The sequence below is a fragment of the Rhipicephalus microplus genome, chromosome 2, assembly GCF_043290135.1.
Source record: "Rhipicephalus microplus isolate Deutch F79 chromosome 2, USDA_Rmic, whole genome shotgun sequence".
NCBI lineage: Eukaryota > Metazoa > Arthropoda > Arachnida > Ixodida > Ixodidae > Rhipicephalus > Rhipicephalus microplus.
In genome coordinates this window covers 271,001,478-271,020,651 of record NC_134701.1, presented here as the reverse complement: position 1 = coordinate 271,020,651, position 19,174 = coordinate 271,001,478, and the positions used below count along the sequence as shown (strand labels likewise).

Here is a 19,174-nt window from a genome sequence, read left to right as displayed (position 1 = left end):
GCTCAGCGATGGCTCTGCGGTTCACCGAGGAACTTGACGTTGCGCGCAGCTTTGACGGAAATTCAGGCGAATGCGTAGGCATTCATAATCAACAGGTAGCGTAAAAGACACGGGCACAAGGCATCGCCGACCTGTTCCATGTTGTGTATGTGTGTCTGTCTTTTGCGCTGCTTGTTCACTATGTATTACAGCGAAGCACACAACAGAGGCGTCCATGATTCACGAAATTTCGAAGACCAATGAGTACGGAAGGATATCTGTTACACGAGGTAAGCAAAATCAATTATCACCATCTCGTCCATTAATAGGGAGTTTTAGAATACCGCTTGCGAGCGCTGCGGGCGTTGCGAGCACCATATGAGTTAGAATAGCGTTTGCCCTGCTATGGTTTGCCCTTCTAGCCACCATAGCCCTGCTGCGATCCGCAACGCACGATCGCAGCGACACCATAGCCTCGAAACCAGCGCTTGCAGGCCACATGCGGGCCGCCATCACCGCCCGTAGCCTCGAAACCAGTGCTTGCGGGCCACTTGCGGGCCGCTATCACTGCACGCAATTTCGGATTTTTTGCGTGCGGTCCGCGAACGCCGACTCGCGTTACGACGCATGCGCAGTGGCAGCGACCGCACCGCAAGGGCTTGCGGTGCGCTATTCTAAAACTCCCTAATATTTCGCTTACGGTGCTCGGCTGCAGATTCAAAGAGTGTGGGTTCGACCCTGCAGAGCCACGGCGGCGGTCTCATTTTCGTCGGAGGCGAAAATGCTGGCGCGACTAAGACTACGGTGCCCGTTAAAGGACGCCCGGTGGTCGAAACGTTCGGAGCCCTTCACGACGACATGTCCCATAGTCATGTCGAGGCTTTGGGACGTAAAACCACGGCAGGTATACATTAGTAGGACTATCTCGGGTATGACAAAACCTCAGCGCCGAGACATAGTAATTTCAATTAAAATGCGTTTCTTGCAGCAAGGAGTACGTTAGATGCATAATTTTTTTCGCGTTTTAAAAGCAAGTTAATTGATTTGTGGGGTTTAACGTCCCAAAACCACCATATGATTATGAGAGACACCGTATGTGGAGGGCTCCGGAATTTTCGACCACCTGGGGTTCTTTCACGTGCACCCAAATCTGAGTACACGGGCCTACAACATTTCCGCTTCCATCGGAAATGCAGCTGCCACAGCCGGGATTTGATCCCGCGACCTGCGGGTCAGCAGCCGAGTACCTTAGCCACTAGACCACCGTGGCGGGGCATCTTAAAAGCAAGTTGAAGACCTTCGGAAACGCAGTACGGTCACTGTCGGAAATGTACTTGGAGAGTTTCTTTAGTTATTTGATGTTTTATAATGCCTCGAAGGCCCCAGTTTTACATGAAGGATGGTCTAATACAAAATAGTTAAATGTGTTACTTAGCTTGAAAGCAGTCCATGATTGCTACTTTGAAGTTGCTTATGCTGGACTGGTGCACGTCATTGTTCAAGAGGAAGGCCATATCCAGTCTTGCGCTATCTTGAAAAAAAAATTGATAAACGTAACATGCGCAGTGGTACGAGCAGTCAACGCAGACGCAGCTTTTCCGTGGTTCATGTACAGTCGGTCGAGCGAGGATGGCTTGTCTCGATTGTGAGAGTACGAGGGGATGCGCGATATAACTGGTAGAACAGGTAAGCTGGCGGTGCGATAAAAGCCTATCGAGATTACGGCGAGATTTTATTTCAGTAACACTTGACTTGTATAATGTGACCTGAAAATATTAATACTGTTCGCGATTTTGCACAATTTCTCAGAGGCTTTCTTTAAAAGCCAGTTTCTTAGATGCCTCAGCTAAGCATTAGGTACCTCATCAAATGCTAAAATCGTCCTTGGGTTTCCCGCATTGGCGTGCCAACACATGTAACGCAAAAAAGAAAAGAGAAATCGTTACGCGAAGATGTCCCCACATGACGTCACATATTCCAAAATCCGCTTCGTCATTGTGGCGTCACATAACGTGACGTCATTCCATGAGGTCGTCACTTGGCGAAGGCGGGCCGATCACCTATAGGCGTTGCGAAAACCACAGTTGTACGTATAACGCCTTAGAAGCAATCGATGGATAACTTGTAATATGTTACATTTTCTTGAAATCTTGTAGTATAATCTATTTCGAAAGTTTAACGTTTTGGGAAATGGAATTAAGTTTTCTTGTAATTGATTACCGGTAATCAATTACTTTTTTTTTGCTCTTCCAAAATTAGATCACGAAGCCTTTTAAAGCAATTCTAGTCCCGAAAGATTCGGAACCGCTGCTGTAAGACGAGGCGTTGCTACAGGGCCTATTTTTTTCACGTTTTCTCGTGTGCCGTGACTTATCCGAGCGCCAGCAGCAGCGAAGCGCGAGGCTTGGTTGGCAGTAGCATCGAAGTACTGCGCAACTACGACCTGGTGCTCAAGGTGTTCCCACACGTTACACAACCACCCTTCACTCCAGCGCAAGCATTTGAGAGAGTGTTCGGTGTATACCAGCTTGCCTCATATCGAAGTAACATGGAACAATCAGTGGTGAATACTTTTGAAAAACAACTCCTGTTTAGAAAAGCCACATTAACTTCGTAACCTTCACGTGTTACGTAAACCTTCAGTCCTCGCTCTTTGTTGCAGTTTGAGTGAATTTGCGTTAAGTTACTACGGGAATATAATTTTTAAGGAAAGTATAACGTAAAAGTAATCGATTACGTTTCCGTAATTGCGAACAGTAAGCCTGGTGCTGTAATTCAATTCAAAACTTTATTTCATCTCAGCAAGGAGAAAGAGGGTTGTGGAAAAAAGCTGCCTTAGTGCAGCTTGACTAAGCCCGGCCTCCTTGTGTTACAGTTCGATAGTCAGTGTAGCACTGACTAAAGGTACATGGCATGCTAACGATAATCTAAGGCACATTGCATAAGTGTAAATGCAGTAGTGTAGGGGTGCATAAAGTAAAAGGACTTCTTTTTTTATGAATGTAGCAACGCTACGCCACGACATTAATAAGATATGCACAAAATAATTTAGAAAAAAATATGTGGCAATGAAACAATCGCAACCAAATAAAGAAAAGAAAACGTAATGGCCATAACAAACTCAATATAAACAGGTAAACGCATATGTACATTTGGTATATGCTCACATATTTATGTTCTGCTGGAATTACACGGCGGGATCAAGCGAAATGAAATGTGTGAATAAAGAGTGAGGAGACATGTTGTCCAGGTTTATTCTATGTGTATTTAAGGCAATACGATACGGTATCAATTGCTGCCCGTAGTTAGTACGACAAAAATGTGCCAACCAAAGATCTGTATGTCTTGTGCTATATAATTTCGCGACGATGCAGGTTAAACAAATTCATATAATTAACATTTCCCTTTCACAAGGCATTTCGGTACATAAAAGCCAGACGAAATTAGTAAATGAACCCAGCTGGCATGATTTTGTATTCTCACTATAATCAATTACATTTTAATGACGCTTAATTGTAACTCATTCCTCATATTCTATAACGTCCACAAGTCTGACACAAACAGATGAGGTGAAGTCGAGAGCAAGACGGAAATCTGTTTGGCCGGGAAAAGACGCGATTACAATTAAAATGCACGCCGACCACGAACGTTCACATAAAAGCAATACATTCTTGATCCCGCAGGGAAGTCTTGTGTGGTATTAAAATGGACACCGACCACAAAAAGTATGACACCAACCCGCACAGGAGTCTTCTATACTCAAGGTTTCCGTGCGGCAGCCCAAGTGGAGTGTTTTCATGTAAACATTGGTGGTAAGTGTCCATTTTAGTTGTCCTCAAACAGGTGGTGCGCAGAAAGCTTTATGAGGTAAGCAAGCGGGCATCAATACATTGACTGAGATCGAAAAGAAGAGGATGTCTTTAACGTGGTTTTAGCCGTCTGAGGCGTATGCGCAGATAAGAGACGCTGTCATTCTTTTTTTAAGGGTGTTACATTGATAAGGGTCCCAAATAGGGTATGCGTTGAAGTTCAGGTGTGATTAGTATATGGTAGGCAAGGAGTTTGACGGGAGTGACACGACCTGCACATTATTGGTAGCGTGTGATGTAAGCGTGCCATAATCGCAGCGTCATAAAGGAAAACCATGGAGCACATGGCGATTGCATTCTTACACACTACGACAACGTCACGCTGCATAAAGCGCTGAAAAAGAAGGAAAGCTTGCATTGAGCCGCGCAAGCCGTGAAACAACGAAACTGGCGATTCTGACGACTTGTCTGGTTGCTTCGAGGTTGTTTGTAGGCCTAATCTAGGTGATGCAGATTGTTTCTAGGTTGCTTCTAAGTCAGTGCTAGGCTCTATAGCTATAGGCGATGCTAGGCTGTATATAGATTGATTCTCAGCGCAGGGAGGGCTGCAGGGCGCATTTGTGAAAGCAAAAATAAAGCAACAAAAGCGAGAGAGAAGAATCTCTCTCCAAGGCCAAGGAGACAGGCTGTCGCTGAGGCGTGTGCCACTGCCACACCCCCACTCACTGCTCTGCGGCCTCTAGCAACGCGCTTGAATAAATGATCACATCCTAGCCGTTAGACAAGATGAGAGAGAGAGGGAAATGAAAAACTGTGATGAAGAATCTTCTCCACTCTACCTTTTCTGTACACCATCAAAAAGGAGGTAGTGCTCTTCCTTAAACATAGGTACTAATGTACAAGGTCACCATAATACAATGAAGAAAGAAGATGAAGAGAAAGGAAAAAGAAAGGGAAGCCTGTCACGTGACAACCATGAATGATAGCTGTCGCTACAGAAGATAAAGTGCCTTGAGGACACGCGGGAACACACCAGGAAGCAGCAATGGTGACCTAAGAATTCAGGTTCTACTCGTCAAACCACCATCCAACTCCCCTTCGCCTCTTCAAGAGAGCACCCGCCCTAATGATTATGGTGCGTTTTTGCTGCCCTGAAGGTCGCGGGTTCGAATCCAGGCAGTGGCGGCCACATTTCAGTGGAGGCGAAATGCGAGAGCTCCGTGTGCATAGATTTAGCCGCACGTTAAATAACCCCAGGCGATGATGATGAAAACTTCATTTGGCTTCAGAGAAGGCGCAATGGAAACCCCGCGCCAGTCGGCTAGTACCACTTCCCAAGCTCTCCAGTATAGGGCTTTCCGCGTGATCATATCGTGGTTTTGGGACGTAAAACCTGAACAATTGGAATAGTATTCCACAGTGCCTTAAACGTAGTCCGAACCCGCATTCAATCTTGTGCTGTGCTAATGTATAAATGCTTGGCTTGTTGAAAAAATTATTTTTTTTTCGCTCATCGTGGCTCATTGGCTTGACATGAAGGAGTGTGAATGCGCAAAAGTAGACGAAGAGGCTTAATACGCGAGCGCTGGCTTACAAAAGGGGATGTTGTAAGTCAGCGCAAGTGAGTGGCAAGTTTCTTTTCTGCCTTCATCGTCTGATGCACTTTCACCCTGCGTCTTTGTCTACATTTGAAACATAAAGCTTTCGTTGAGAGGTGATGTTAGGGTCGAAGAGTCAACTTGTCATGACGTCTATAGGTTTCCATCCTAGCGACGCAGAGGTGTGTTTTTGTATAGCCTATTCAACTGGTTTTTAAGTCGAGATAGCTGCTGATGTCACTAAAAGGAAAGCTTACAAACGAACAAACAAACAAACAAAAAAGAACACACACACACACACACACACACACGAGGAAATATAGCTGGCACAAGCATTTATATAACTCTTTGATTTAGACCATGGTACTCATGTCCCCGATTAGCCACCATGGATACCACGGTAGATCCATTGGTTGTCGCTGGCTTTTAAGCTGTCACTCACCGCCAAGAGCAGTCAAGACGTAAGCGCGTGCACGCGCTTACATCACGTTTGTTACTTTATACTGTGCAGTTTGATTCATCGCTCCCGAAAATCAACGGGGCATTTAAATGAAAAAAAAAACAGCCAGCAAAAAAGCCAGGAAAGGAGCTACTTTGTTGAGCAGTGCCGAACTTTGCAGCATACTTCCGAGCCGCACAAGAACGTGTGGAAGCTTGGGCAAGTTGGTAGGACATAACTGAATGCAGGGACAGCGCAACCTACAAGTAGTTACTTCGTAACTACGGAAGCGAAAAACAAGGACAGACAGGAAAGTCAGCGCTCTTTTCTGTCCTTGTTTTTCGCTTCCGTAGTTACGAAGTAACTACTTGTAGGTTGCGCTGTCCCTGTATTCAGTTATCTCGCACAAGAACGACGCAGAAAGAAGTCCCACTGAACAGGACAAGCCCTATCGTCACGCTTGTCCTATTCAGTTGTGCTTCATCCGGCATCATTTTCATGTCCGATTTGATTGCACGCTGAAAAGTTTACTTACACCTGCCAAAAGCGAAGGCAAGTGGCCCGAAACAGCTTGCGGTGGTAGGGGCATCCAAAATCGAAAAATATTAACCAGAGCACTGACAACAATCACTATTGTCAGACTATTCGAAGACTCAGAATACCCCAGACGGAAGCTTACTGAAGTACTGGACAAGTTCTCTCAAGATTGCATTCACGGCAAAGAAGTAGACTGCTGTGCAAGTATAGCCCACTAAGGTTTTAAAAGACAGCGTGGCACACATTACACGAAAACACGCAAGGAAAATTATTTAGTAACTGACACAAACATACCTGCCACATTAAAGGTAAGCTGTTCGAGACAGCACTGCTTCTCAATAGGAAGAGCAATCATTCTAAGAGAGGCTGAATGTCTGAATTTCCCGTGTTTGGTTGAAGCTCTCTGAAATACGCGTGCTGATTTTTTTGCACGTCACTTCGAGCAACACCAAAAAGAAACAATGACTTAACAATAGATCGACTAACAATAGATAACAACGCCGCGAAAGTTTGAAGAATCCGTCCTGCAAGCGGAGTTACGAAGATTTGTCACATGCTGCAATCGCATTCTCTCTTCTTTCATCCCGAAGAAAGCACTGGAAACTAAGCAGGGAGGGATGGCAGGCCCACAGAAAAACGTCACGCATGCCTCGTGACCTTGAGCCCTTTTTCTGTTTTTTTAATGCGCGGCTTTGTCAGTGTGATCGCGCGCACAGCGCAGACAAATAGCGGCCTCGCGTGGTGATCTCTGCAACGAGCGAGCGCGCCGCGTTCAAATCAGCCAATGGCTGATAGATGGGCTTGCTACGCGTGATTTTTGGGCATATTCCGTGATTTGTTGAAAGAATAGAAAACAATTTTTAGCTGACTTCGATAATTTATTGTGAACTACAGGCCGCGTGCTGCACTATAATGTTTGGCTCGCGTGTTGTAGGTAGCCTCTACTACCGATCAGCAGCGTTTTCTGACCATGCTCAAAGTTTTGCAGGGCCCCTTTAACAAGTGAGAAAGAGCACAGAAAGAAAATGTGGATGGCGCCACCACCTTGAAGTTCCCGCACCGATCGCCATGATGGCATAGATTCTGACGGCATCTACTGGAGCTTACGGCGTTCCTAACATAAAAATGACGTACATTGTCTTCTAAAGGGGCCAAAAATTTTGCCAGGGAAACTTTTTTAAAAGGAAAGAAAACTTCGTTAGGTCAATGTTCAAAAAGATATGAAAAAAAGGTGCTTTGAAGTTTGTCTTGCATAAAAACGCAGTTGTGACCCGGCTTCGCACTAGGTGGTTTCGCAGTCGTCGCTGAATTTTTTCTAAAGGGTGTTCCAGAGCACAAAAGAGCCAAGCACCCACCGATAACATCTTGTTATACAGAGCGAGGGTTGAGTAACGGGACAGTTGGTTCAAGATTACGTGGATTAGCGCAACTAGATAGGTTAAAGTTACAACGCAGACGTATGCAGCTTCAGCGCTTTATAGTAATCATCAGTATATCGTTTGCCGGTAGATCTAGCCTTGCAAAAATTGCAGGCTAATTGTCCCGCTCGGATCCCGGCTGCGGCGGTTGCATTTTCGATCGAGCCGAAAATGCTGTAGGCCCGTGTGCTCAGATTTGGGTGCACGAGATCCCCAGCTGGTCCCCAGCTGGTCAAAGATCCCCAGCTGGTCAAACTCTCCGGAGCCCTCCACATACGGCGTCTCTCATAATCATATGGTGGTTTTGGGGCGTTAAACCCCATATATCAATCAATCAATCAATCAATCAATCAATCAATCAATCAATCAATCAATCAATCAATCAATTGTCCCGCTCGGTTTTCTCTTCGCACATTATATTGAACTAACGTCCCTTCTAAAGCGAAGTATGGGCAGCTTACAAGAAGTCTCGTGCAGAACGACGCAACAATGCATGTGTCGGTGGTATATATACGAGCTCTCCCGCATACAGTGTTGTGCCGGACCCCCACATCACGAAAATGCAGCCCAACATAAGTTTCACTCATCGCCACTCACCTGCAAGGCACGTAATGCTTAAAAGCTGTAAAAGTAGCCGGAACACTCTAATTCGTGAATGTCCAGTGACCACGGGGAAACACAATCAGTTACATTGTAGTGTGGCGAGTGTTTCACAGCCTCTGCGTTTTCTGCAACATGAAAAAGAAAATGTCTCGTTATCTCTTACTCATTTGCCTAATGCGTCTGGAAGGCGAAAACCCTCTTCTTTCTCTTCACAGCCAATCACACTGATCCCTCCCGAAAGCTTTCCGAACCCAAAGTGGTTTACCGCTGCCTCCGAGATCAGCTCGCCCTTGACCAAACGGTTGAGTAATGTGGTGATGCCAAAGTTTGTGCGACTTGTAGAATCATGATGATGTATTTTTTTTAATCACAAGAGTTAACGTCGCCGACGTCGCCGATGGTCGCTGTTCCCGTTTGACGAAGTATGCCAGGCTTTCACCTTAAAGAGCTTTTTTGTTTGTTTGTTTTCTCCGCTCTTCGTTCATGTCAGACACTATAGCTGTAGCTCATGATCTCTGTCGACGAACGTCACATTCAACGAGACGGAGTAAATACGAAGCTAGGAAAACTCATTAGCCATAAAAGGTTCTAAGAGAGAGACTTTTTCTTTACACGTCCTATATTTATACAACCACATTCACATGCAGTCTACCATCTACCCGAACTTTTTCCTTCATACGCAATGATTTCTAGCCTTAGCGTGTGCCAGTGTCGGGGCTGTTCCATACTTCTTTTCCTAATAAGAAATATTCGCAAGGACGAACGGGCAAAGGGAAAAAAAAGGAGGAGGAGGTGGTTGTGCACTGACTCGAACAGGCGCACGTTGTGAATATATATAGTCGGTACTCGGCAGAAGTCGTCATTCTATACCTTGTTCGTTTCTTGCTAAGCGACACTTCGCAAGACGGAGAAATGGTTAAGTGGGAAGAAAGATCGGAAGACGGGGGAAGAGAGGGTGTACGACGAAGGACGACAAAAGAGGAGACGGCAGTGAAGCGTGCACGCAGGAGAGAACTTCATTTCTTAAAAAGTGTCCGCGATGCGGCGGCGCCCCTCCCGCGAGAGTGCACCGCGCGATACACGTCGGCCGCTCGGAGGACGAAAACAAAGGACCGCATTTAAAATGCACGGTGCAGCCGGCCTCCTGGGCGCCAGAAGCGCTTCGCGACAGTACTCCGAAGAGCAACAGAAGCAGGAAGCAGCAGAAGCAGTGCCGGCGACGTTGGAACATCGCTCGCTCGCTGGCTGCGGTTAAAGCCGCAGTCTCTGTGACGCTGGTGGGCGCTGCAACTACGCCTAGGGAACTTCCGCGAGACTGGCGTATTAATCCTGACCCGCCACGTGCGCTCTCATCTGAGTCCCCGCACAGTAAAGGAAAAAACGTGCATGTTTTGTATGTTACACCTATTTTGCTACTGCGTGTGCGCAGAAAATGACGGCCGTATATTTCTTGCATCCGTGCGGTGCGACTCTAGTGGGGGTTTTAATCTAAGCCTGGCGTGGAACAAGGTTAGGAAGGTTAATGCTTTCCAAACAAAGGTGTGAGTGGTGGATTAGTCTAAGCCTGGTGTGGAAGAAGGTTAGGAAGGTTAATGTTTTCCAAACAAAGGTTTGAGTGCCGGAGGTGTGTGGAAGATTTTTTTTCTCCTTGTACGGCATTTTTCTAATTGCTGCCCCGAACCTTTTGTAGATCGGGACATTTAATACAGTGAGCTCGTTGAAGTGTGGTTAGAAAGCGTGGAGGAAACGATGTGCACTTGTAGCGAATGCACGCATTTTTCCACTTATTTGACGAATCGAAAATTTTATTGAGTTTCTCATTGTGGCATGAGTTCTACGGGTTGCCTGGAGATATGGCTCGCCACTGTCTAATATAACACTATGCTATAAACACTAGGAGTGAAATGAAGTTGTAGTGAACAAAAAGTGAAGTATACCTTATATAACGGACTCTATCAAAAAAAATCAATTGATTATCTATAAGCAACTCGTGCATTGATGACAGCGAAGCCGTATGTCCGAGTTCTCACAATCTTCACGAGCGAAATTGGTGACTACTTCACGAAGGTTGCGATGCGGGTTTGTTGGTAGCACATCTTCAGCAGTTTTCTTCTTAGCGCACGTAAAGAACAGGGGAAAAAATGAGGGCACATGTAGACAGACAGAACACTAACTTTATCGTTCTGTCTGTCTTTTTCGCTTTATTCGCCATGCTCACGTGACGGTGACTCGTGAGGCAAGCGCATAAATGTTCCCTGACTTTCGAGAATAAACTATGTTGAAAGTTAGCACTTGTCTCTCCTTATGTGCCTTCATTTTTTTCTGTCTTTTACGTGCGCTACAAGGAAACATACTGATGATGGTGACTAGTGACCAGTTATTGTCATTTCCCGAAATCTACACCACACTTTTAATATGCTTCCAAGTATTGAGTGCTACTCTTACACTGTAGCCGCACCTCAAATGCTTCGATGTGTTAGAGCATGGTACTTCCAAAGCCACCACTACAACCTTCGTTTGAGCTATCTTGGATAAAATGAAGATGTAGTAATTGGCTAATCGTGATAACTAGGTGTGTCTTTCTGTATAGAAGCTGACCTTGCAACAAGCTCAATTGAATTTGGAACGGAGGATCCATTTGAGTGCCTAAAAAAAAAAAATCTCCCTTTTAATTTTTAACTCAGTCGCAAGACAGAAATGTTTTACAGAAATGCACGCTTTACAAGTTCTGCATCTGCGCGGGTGCGTGTTATTTGTACTAGATAGATAGATAGATAGATAGATAGATAGATAGATAGATAGATAGATAGATAGATAGATAGATAGATAGATAGATAGATAGATAGATAGATAGATAGATAGATAGATAGATAGATAGAAAACCTTAATATTCTACTGTCATCCCTCAACACCTATATTACATGCAGTTATGGTAAGTGGTGAACTGTTGCTATGCAGACGAAAAGCGGGATTATACGTTTCAATAAAGTGAGGGCTTGCTATTATCGCGTGACTTTCGAGATATGTGGGATAGTTCCCTCATTTTATTAAAAGCGAGATACTACAGCATAAAAATCGACGTAGCACAAACGGCCACTGTAAAGAGAAATAAACCTAACACTGTTTTGGTTTTTCAGTATCGTCTTACTTATTTCGTTCTGTCTCTTTTCGCCTCTCAAGTACAGTGGTTATATGGTTGAAACGTTGGTACCTGCAACAATGTTTCTTTTATTCACAATCGTAGAAACTCCAGAGAAGATGACTCTGGGCGTTAAGCCGGATGACTACATAAGGTTTACTGGCTTAGGCTACAGAAGCAAGCCTAAAAGCACATTTCAGATTAAGAAAATGATTATTTAAACCGAAAGAACACGAAATGGCGTCATGACACGTACACTACTCATATTTCTGGCTACCTTATTTTTTCTGTCACCAGTGCTGCTTTATTGTATAGCTCACCGATAGCTACAGAAAAAAAAAATATGCAGAAGCTAGTAGGACCATTTGAAAGAAAGAGGGAACCACGAATACCCTTAAAAACAGAGGCGCGTGGCATGCCTCGCGGTTTCTCGTTAATTACGGGACGCCGCGTGGGTGGCCATGGTTCTCGCTTTCCGCCGTGTGCTAGACCTCCTTCTCCTAGCCCTAATTTGCCTCGGTAATTTAGACCACTTTAATGACTAGCGTGCGCCGCCGTTTTTTTCACTGCGTGTTTTTTGTGTTTTATTCCACGCGTGGATGAAGGGGGGTGAGTTAGGCAATCCTGTGTACACCCATACAAGCTTGCGTTCAGCTTGGAAGAGCAAATGCGAGCCTCCGAGGTGGCTTAATGCCGTGAGTGCCCGTTTTGTTTTTTTAATATTATTATGCCATCAAATTTTTGTGCGAATAATGGAGTAAAAGTTTGAAGCGGAAGATTAAATGCCTGAGAGAAAAAGAGATAAGAGTAAGGCTGTATATTGATAGCGACATATATTTTAGGATGTTTTTTTATCATTTTCATTCATGTTAATCGCACTCTGTTTTTTTTTTCAACTGTTAACTTGCAGTCCCCCGTTTATTTTGTGTTATTTCTTGTTGTGATTTATCCTTTAAAAATATATCTCGTGCCTAATTGAAAGAAAAAAAAAAGATTAACTATCTACGCGTCTCATATTACAGATTACAGATTAGCTCACAGATTAGCTTTTAGTTACTTTTTCTTTTCTATTATTTTTCTTTTTCGTGTTTTCGGATTGGTCTTCTGAGTTCACCGGGGTTCTGCAATTTAACCTTATCTGGGCGAAAGTTATGCACGATTTAATCAACAATTGAATTACACGCTTGGTATACGCCGGTGCAAAATTTTCGTGTATTATTTTACTGAATTGAGCCGTGCAGGTTTATATTTTCTTGAAAATGGTGATACGTAGTTGTTTTCCTTTAAATTCTGAAACGCCATAACAACTAAACAGGCTAGCTTCGCTTGAATTCGTGAGAAAACGTAGATATACCACCAAGCCTTATAATCTGAGAAAGAAAGAGAGAATAAAAAGAAAAGAGAAGGTAGGGAGCTTAACCAGATTATCATCTGAAATTTGATGAGACGGAAGCAGCTAACCTCGGAATTCTCGAAGTACTGATAAAAGCCTGTTTCTATAGTGTTATATTTCTATAAAAAAATGGAATGTCACCCTTTTAATGAACTGTGACTCCAGTGCGTCTAATATGAGTCATTTATCAGAACGGGGGACTGAACAACATGTGCGCTGCTTTAGTTAAATATACTGTACAATATCGCCTCACAGGATTCCATTTACGGCTGCGTTGGTCGTACACGTAAGAAGGAAACTGATTCCGCCTTCTGCTGACAGATCGGGAACTTGCGAGTAATTGCGTACGGTGGTTTGGAACGTGTTGCCGAAAGGAAAGGTAGATGCTGCGTCGTGAAATAAATCGTGAACTGTTTAAGCGTTGCGAACAGGATCAAGAATACGGTATCTTTTTTCAAACTTCTGAGCCGGAATCAAATCGAAGCGTTTCAACTTTGAGCCCTAAAAAAATTTTGTTTGTTCGACACGACAATATGAACATTCTGTAAGCAGTATGCTTAAAACTGGTAACGTGAAAAAGAAAAATTCGCGGTTTCCATTTTTGTTATTACTGTACTTCATATGTGAACAAACGTGTGTATGAACGGAGGAATTTAGTTTTTCAGAGAAAAAAAAAAGGTTCCAAGTCGAGAATGTTGTTAGCGCACGCCTTTCCATTAAGATGTAAGCTATCTGACTATACCCCGATGTTCTGCCGATAGATTAACCGTGAGAATCAAGCTGTAAACGTCACGGTGGTTGCATATCTCTCCCCCCCCCCCCTCCCAACCAAGCATCCCGTTTACACACAGATGGTGTTCGCCCGCGAAGATCAAGAGGCGTGACGCTGCCGGCTGCAACGAGCCCTCGTGGAGACCAGACGCGTGCCACAAAAAAAAAATGGCTTCGGTTCTCACGGAAGTTATCGGCTGGGCACTTTGCTTCACCACGCTGACCCTTGCCTCGCGCAGCGTGCGCAACCCCGAACTGCTACATCCCCATGCTCGCCGGGAGGAAACCTAGAAGCAAGCTCTCCCACACAACTCAAACCATCCCCCGATACCCCTCCCCTTTCTCCGGCTACGCGCCGCGAACTCCTCCTCTTCTCTGTCGGTGGCGGAATCTCCTCGGGGGACAGCAGCGAGCGAGCCTCCATCGCAAATTGTTTGGTGGCGCTGCGAAAGCCTTCTAGCGCAGCCACACGCAACTCATGTCCCCTTCTGTTCGAACACGATCCTTCCGCTACGCGAGCGAAGGCTCATTACACCCGCGTCCGAGTGTAACCTTGAGCACGTGTCACCGTCGTTGTCCCTTCCCCCTATCTCTCTTTCTCGCTCCCATACTCACTCGCCAGTCCTGCAGCAGCACAGCCTCCGTCAGTGCCGTTAATAATAGAAGAGCCCGGCTAACACAAAGCGAATGGCTTTCGCAAAACTCCATAACGGACTGCCCGCTTGCTGGAGCAGGGACGCGTGGGGGCGCTGAACGAGTCACAAGCGCGTGCCGGTCGGTCCGCAAAAAGCGAAAAGTGTCCGCTAAAAGCGAAAGTTGCGTGCGTCTCCGACGTTCACACGGCACGCGGGGCATTCCAAAACATTTCGCCACGCGGTCCCGAGAGGCGAATAATTTCGCTGTCGCCTGGTTTTTCGAGGCCGGAGAGGAGCGGCAGCAGCGGCATCATACTGGAAGGATGTAGTTTGTACGCGAGTCACTGGAGTGAACGTGAGCGTTCGAGCTCCTGTAGTTGTGCACTTACTTATAAAGGTGACATTGCTCTCTTATTCGAGGTCACAGTCTGAGCATATTGGTAAGTCACAAGAAATTAAAAGCCCACAAGACTAAGACAGCGAGGCTTAAGACTCACGAGCACTCGTGTCTTAAGCCTCTTCGTGTCCTTCGTGTCCTTCTTGTCTCTGTGTCGTCGTTCTGTTCTCGCGCTATAACTATCGCCTCTTATATGCCCTCGTCTCAGGCGCACTTAGTTTATATCTCCTTGAAGATATTAAAAAAAAAACAGAATGCCTAAAGAGTATTTTAGAACTTGTAGCTATCGCTGAATCACCTTCAAAAACTTTCTAACACTGAAATGACAAAATTGAGCCAGTGTATTTAATATAGTCGCTTCATCACTGTGATAGTGTTGAGGACCACACTTCATGACACATCGAAAAATGAACGACACATGAAAAGATGCGATTAAAGACAAGAAATTTTAGTGATGATCTTTTTCATTTGAAATCTGATGCATCTGACGGCGCTGCCCTTAAGCTCACGCTCAATTAATTGAATCGTTGTCCGAAGCCATCCTAAGCCATTGGGAAACAAGAAACTGAAAACAAAACTCAGCATCAGGTTTGCTGTATCTGGTTTCCTCTCACGCAAAGCTCACTGCGTTGCCACCAGGCGAGATCAAAGAACCATAAAAAAGTGATATAAGAATATTGAAGTATTTGCCCTCTTATTTCTAATAATTAAGAAAAGAATGAACATCTAGTATTTTATAAGTGTAGAAAACTCTTCATGGTCGTTTGGTCGTGGTTATCATTCATTAGCGGTTTGAAGGAGGAAAAGATCTGAAATTGTTTTGTAGCCCAATAAGTACCATAATGCTTAAAAACAGCCGAGCACACTTTAAATGCTTACTAATAAAGACGATCCAGTTAGTAGGAAAAAAATGGTTGACACCATTACCAATGATTTATGTAGGCGGCTTAGTTGTCTTGTCTTCCACGATAAGACAAGGCTTAGTACTAGGAACAAACATTAGTACGTTACCTAGCGTCCACTATAAATCGGCAAATTAAAATGCAAATACGTAGATGAGTGAGCGAATGCACACACAAAATATAAAATCTAAGAAAAATTGCGTTTTTACGTGGGCTTATCTAAAGCATTTGTGTTTTCACTTCGTGTCCTGAACAGTGCCAACGATGCAGATTTACGAGAATGAAGTTACGTTAGGTTTTATCACGTTTTAAAGGAAGTGCGTAAAATGAGACGGAACGCATGAGAGAATATCCTGATAACGCGTTTTTTGTTTTTGTTTTTTCATGCGGAAAACATCTATGCTTGAATGATAACAAAAAATTATGTAAGCGATGCCATGCATGTGTGGAACGCATGCATTGCATCACTTCGTATCGCATGCATGGTGAATTGGCATTGGCATCATAGACTGCTAAAATGTGACTGTAGTTATCCAGTAGATTGTGACAGAAAAAAAGATTGAAAGTGATGAAAGCACATTACTGTACTAGTTATCTGACACCATATCGTTGTGTACATTCGAGATTACGTTGCAACGAGGCTATATATGGCTACTAATATTCATCCGTCCCATGTTCACAAAAATTTCTTGCGAGTACGTACCAGAGAAACTGGGTGATTGATTGGTTGATTGATTAATTGTTTGGATATTTATTGATTTATTGATTGAAGTAACTTTATTAGAGTCTTTCCAAACGTGCTCTGGCAAGTAGCGGGCCCGCTACCACATCTCAACAACAACAACAACAAAAAAAACGAAATCTCCCCTACCAATCGCTGGCTTCTAACAGCTGTTGAGACGATGACTAGTAATAGCAGCCTCAAATTGGGATAGCGTGATGATTTCGCCATCGTGTAATGTGGGGCGCCTCCAGAGCATATGTTCTAAGCTGGCTATATGTACCGTAGAAAAAGGGCTATTGGGTTTCTGAAAATGAAGGGCGGGGGGCACAGGCGGCGAACACTAATTAAGATTACTGGACAGGCGCAACAAATTATTGAAATACTTTAATATTAATGTACCCCCAGGATGAGCCCACTGATAAATACTAGGGCCACATGTTTCAGCTTCATTGGTCAACCGTCTTTACAGAATGCCTCTGCGGTATTTTTTTAGGATCATAAATTATGATTCATAATCCACGTTATTTTGTTGCTTTTTCTTACCACATTATTGAATGGATTGCCCTGTTTGTGTCTAAACGTCCAATATTTCAAACTTCATAACAACGACGAAACAGTTTGGACCATTATAGAGCAATTGAAATTCATTATCGCTGAAAGATGTCTTCGAACAGCAATGATTTGGTTAGTACGTGGTGTTGAGGATGATGGTGACGTTGGTTATGAAAAGCGTGATGATGAGTGTGTGAGATGGAGCAGAAAAAACGTACCGACTGTACAGTGATGGTTGGTAGGTCGGTACGAGTGATGCTGCGCCATCTGTACAAAGCTAGAGTAGTACTTCCGCTCCAGGAAGCCATTAAATCCTGATCTCAATCGGGTCGTGGCATCTCCAGCACCGTGGGGGCCCATCCCGGCGGGCTGCAGGTGCCCGAGCGCCGTTCCGTGGAGTGGCGCTGTAGTCGGAAGTCACGTGCCTCTGTGACGTTGACAAATGGCGCGGTAGAGGGCGCGTCCGTCGGGTGGCATCACTGATGCGGGTACGGCGGCCGACCACGATGTCCCCCGAGACAATTCCGTACGCCTTGGTTCGGTTTCTGGGGTGGAACACTGAACGTACGGCATGTCTGGCATGAATGTCGGCGAGAAACGTTCGTCACCGTGGTTCCCACGTTGCGACAATAATTGTGACATCTGTGAGGTCGTTGTCTATGTACCCTGCAAAGTGTGAGTTTTCTGGTGCAACCCCGAAGATGCCAAGATGAGAACGCAGGGCTGTCGTTCGGTCGCTGTGTGTTGAATAAGCAACAGTTACGCTTTAAACTTGCTCATTTGAAAGCGTGATCAAAGCGTCGTAAGGGAGGTTTTTTTTTTTTCAGTGTGATGACATTTCCTAGAAAAAAATAGATCAATTGTTGTTACTGACTAACATGCAACTGCTTTCAGCGTATGCAAGACAGCTACTATCGAGTAATTTGATGGTTAAATGAAGAATACCTATTTTGTGGTTTTACAGTCCTTGTACCTGTGCACTGTGCTCTGTTATCGCAATGAGGCCACCCAGCTTGCGTGAATGAAGCTGAGAACCTCATACTCCGCTCCAATTCAAATAAAACAGAAGTTAAAAGAAAGATAGAAAATTATAAGTAATGAAAATATGAAGTAATAACAAAAGGTGTACAGAAGTAGAATTACTACTGCTATCCGGCCACCCGAAATTGTTCGATAAGAAGCACACCTCTACAACGGGGCTTGAAAAGGAACTATGCAAGCTAAGATTATCACATGTCGTTGCTTCGGTGAAAGAACTGCAGAAAAAAACATAATAACAATTTAGTACTATTAAAACTTGCTAGGTGTAAAATTATGGCTCTGACGATCATGTATGAAGAAGATCGTGTGGCTACAAAGTTGGTTTCGTGGATATTTTAGACAAATTGTTTTATACAGACTGGCTCGTATTGCGTAAGATGATAGTGAAAAGTTTTGAGCTCTACATTGAGCCTCCCTTCTTTTTCAAGCTCACTACGATTGCTATGTAAAACACATCAAGACCGAAACACTGTGACGTGCGTGCTTTTATCTCAACAGATGAAATGACGGTCACTTACTATAAAAGTTACATCAACCCTGTTTGTGTCAGTTGACATCAATTTCACGCGCAAGCAAACATCTAGTATTGTTAAATGTAATCAAGGACATATTGGTGCTTGTATACGCGTGAGTCCGGCTATACTCCTCTTCTTCGACATTAATGTTCTCGTCATGAAATTTTCAATAATCGTACGACAATACACAACTTACGCACGAATGGGTATCCACATTCCTAATCTCAGTACTACGGGGCTGGCGCTAAATTTAGTTTGAAGTTAGCGTCGGTCCCGTCCCCTTTGTCTGTCCATGCGTTGTTTCGCGCTAAAATGTTTTAAATGCGGAGAATTTCTTAGTCGCACAACGCTTCGTGCGTCGACGTTTACACCCTCAATGTGCATGCTCATGTCTGACGTATCGTGCCACATGCTTGCGTCTCGTGCCAACTGTTTGCTCCTCCCCCCTCTTGCTTCGCAAGGCCGGCTCGTCTGCTAGTAAAAACCGACTGCTCGAGCTGCACAACCGTTCACTGGCCACCCCGTATATGCAGGCGCTGGATCGCACATCAGCGTCCCGCCGCTCGCTGTAGGCAACGTTTCTCCTTCATTCAATAAATAAGAAGAACAAAGACGAAATAACAATTGAGCATTCCCAAACTATACGCAATTACGCAACATTCACGCGTTAGCCCCACCACTATGCGACGCACTTACTCGAGTTCGCCCCGATGAATGATGCA

The 19,174-nt window shown here is 44.5% G+C and overlaps 1 protein-coding gene across 1 annotated transcript in view; it reads left to right on the top strand.

Annotated features, from left to right (window-relative positions):
- The window catches only part of LOC119169223 (uncharacterized), a 139,053-nt gene continuing 119,879 nt past the window's right edge, over positions 1 to 19,174 (top strand). The window contains exons 1-2 of the mRNA XM_075881557.1: positions 1 to 269; positions 3,663 to 3,791. Coding sequence (XP_075737672.1) covers positions 215 to 269; positions 3,663 to 3,791 — 184 coding nt within the window. The 5' untranslated portion in view covers positions 1 to 214. The remainder of the gene's footprint in view (positions 270 to 3,662; positions 3,792 to 19,174) is intronic.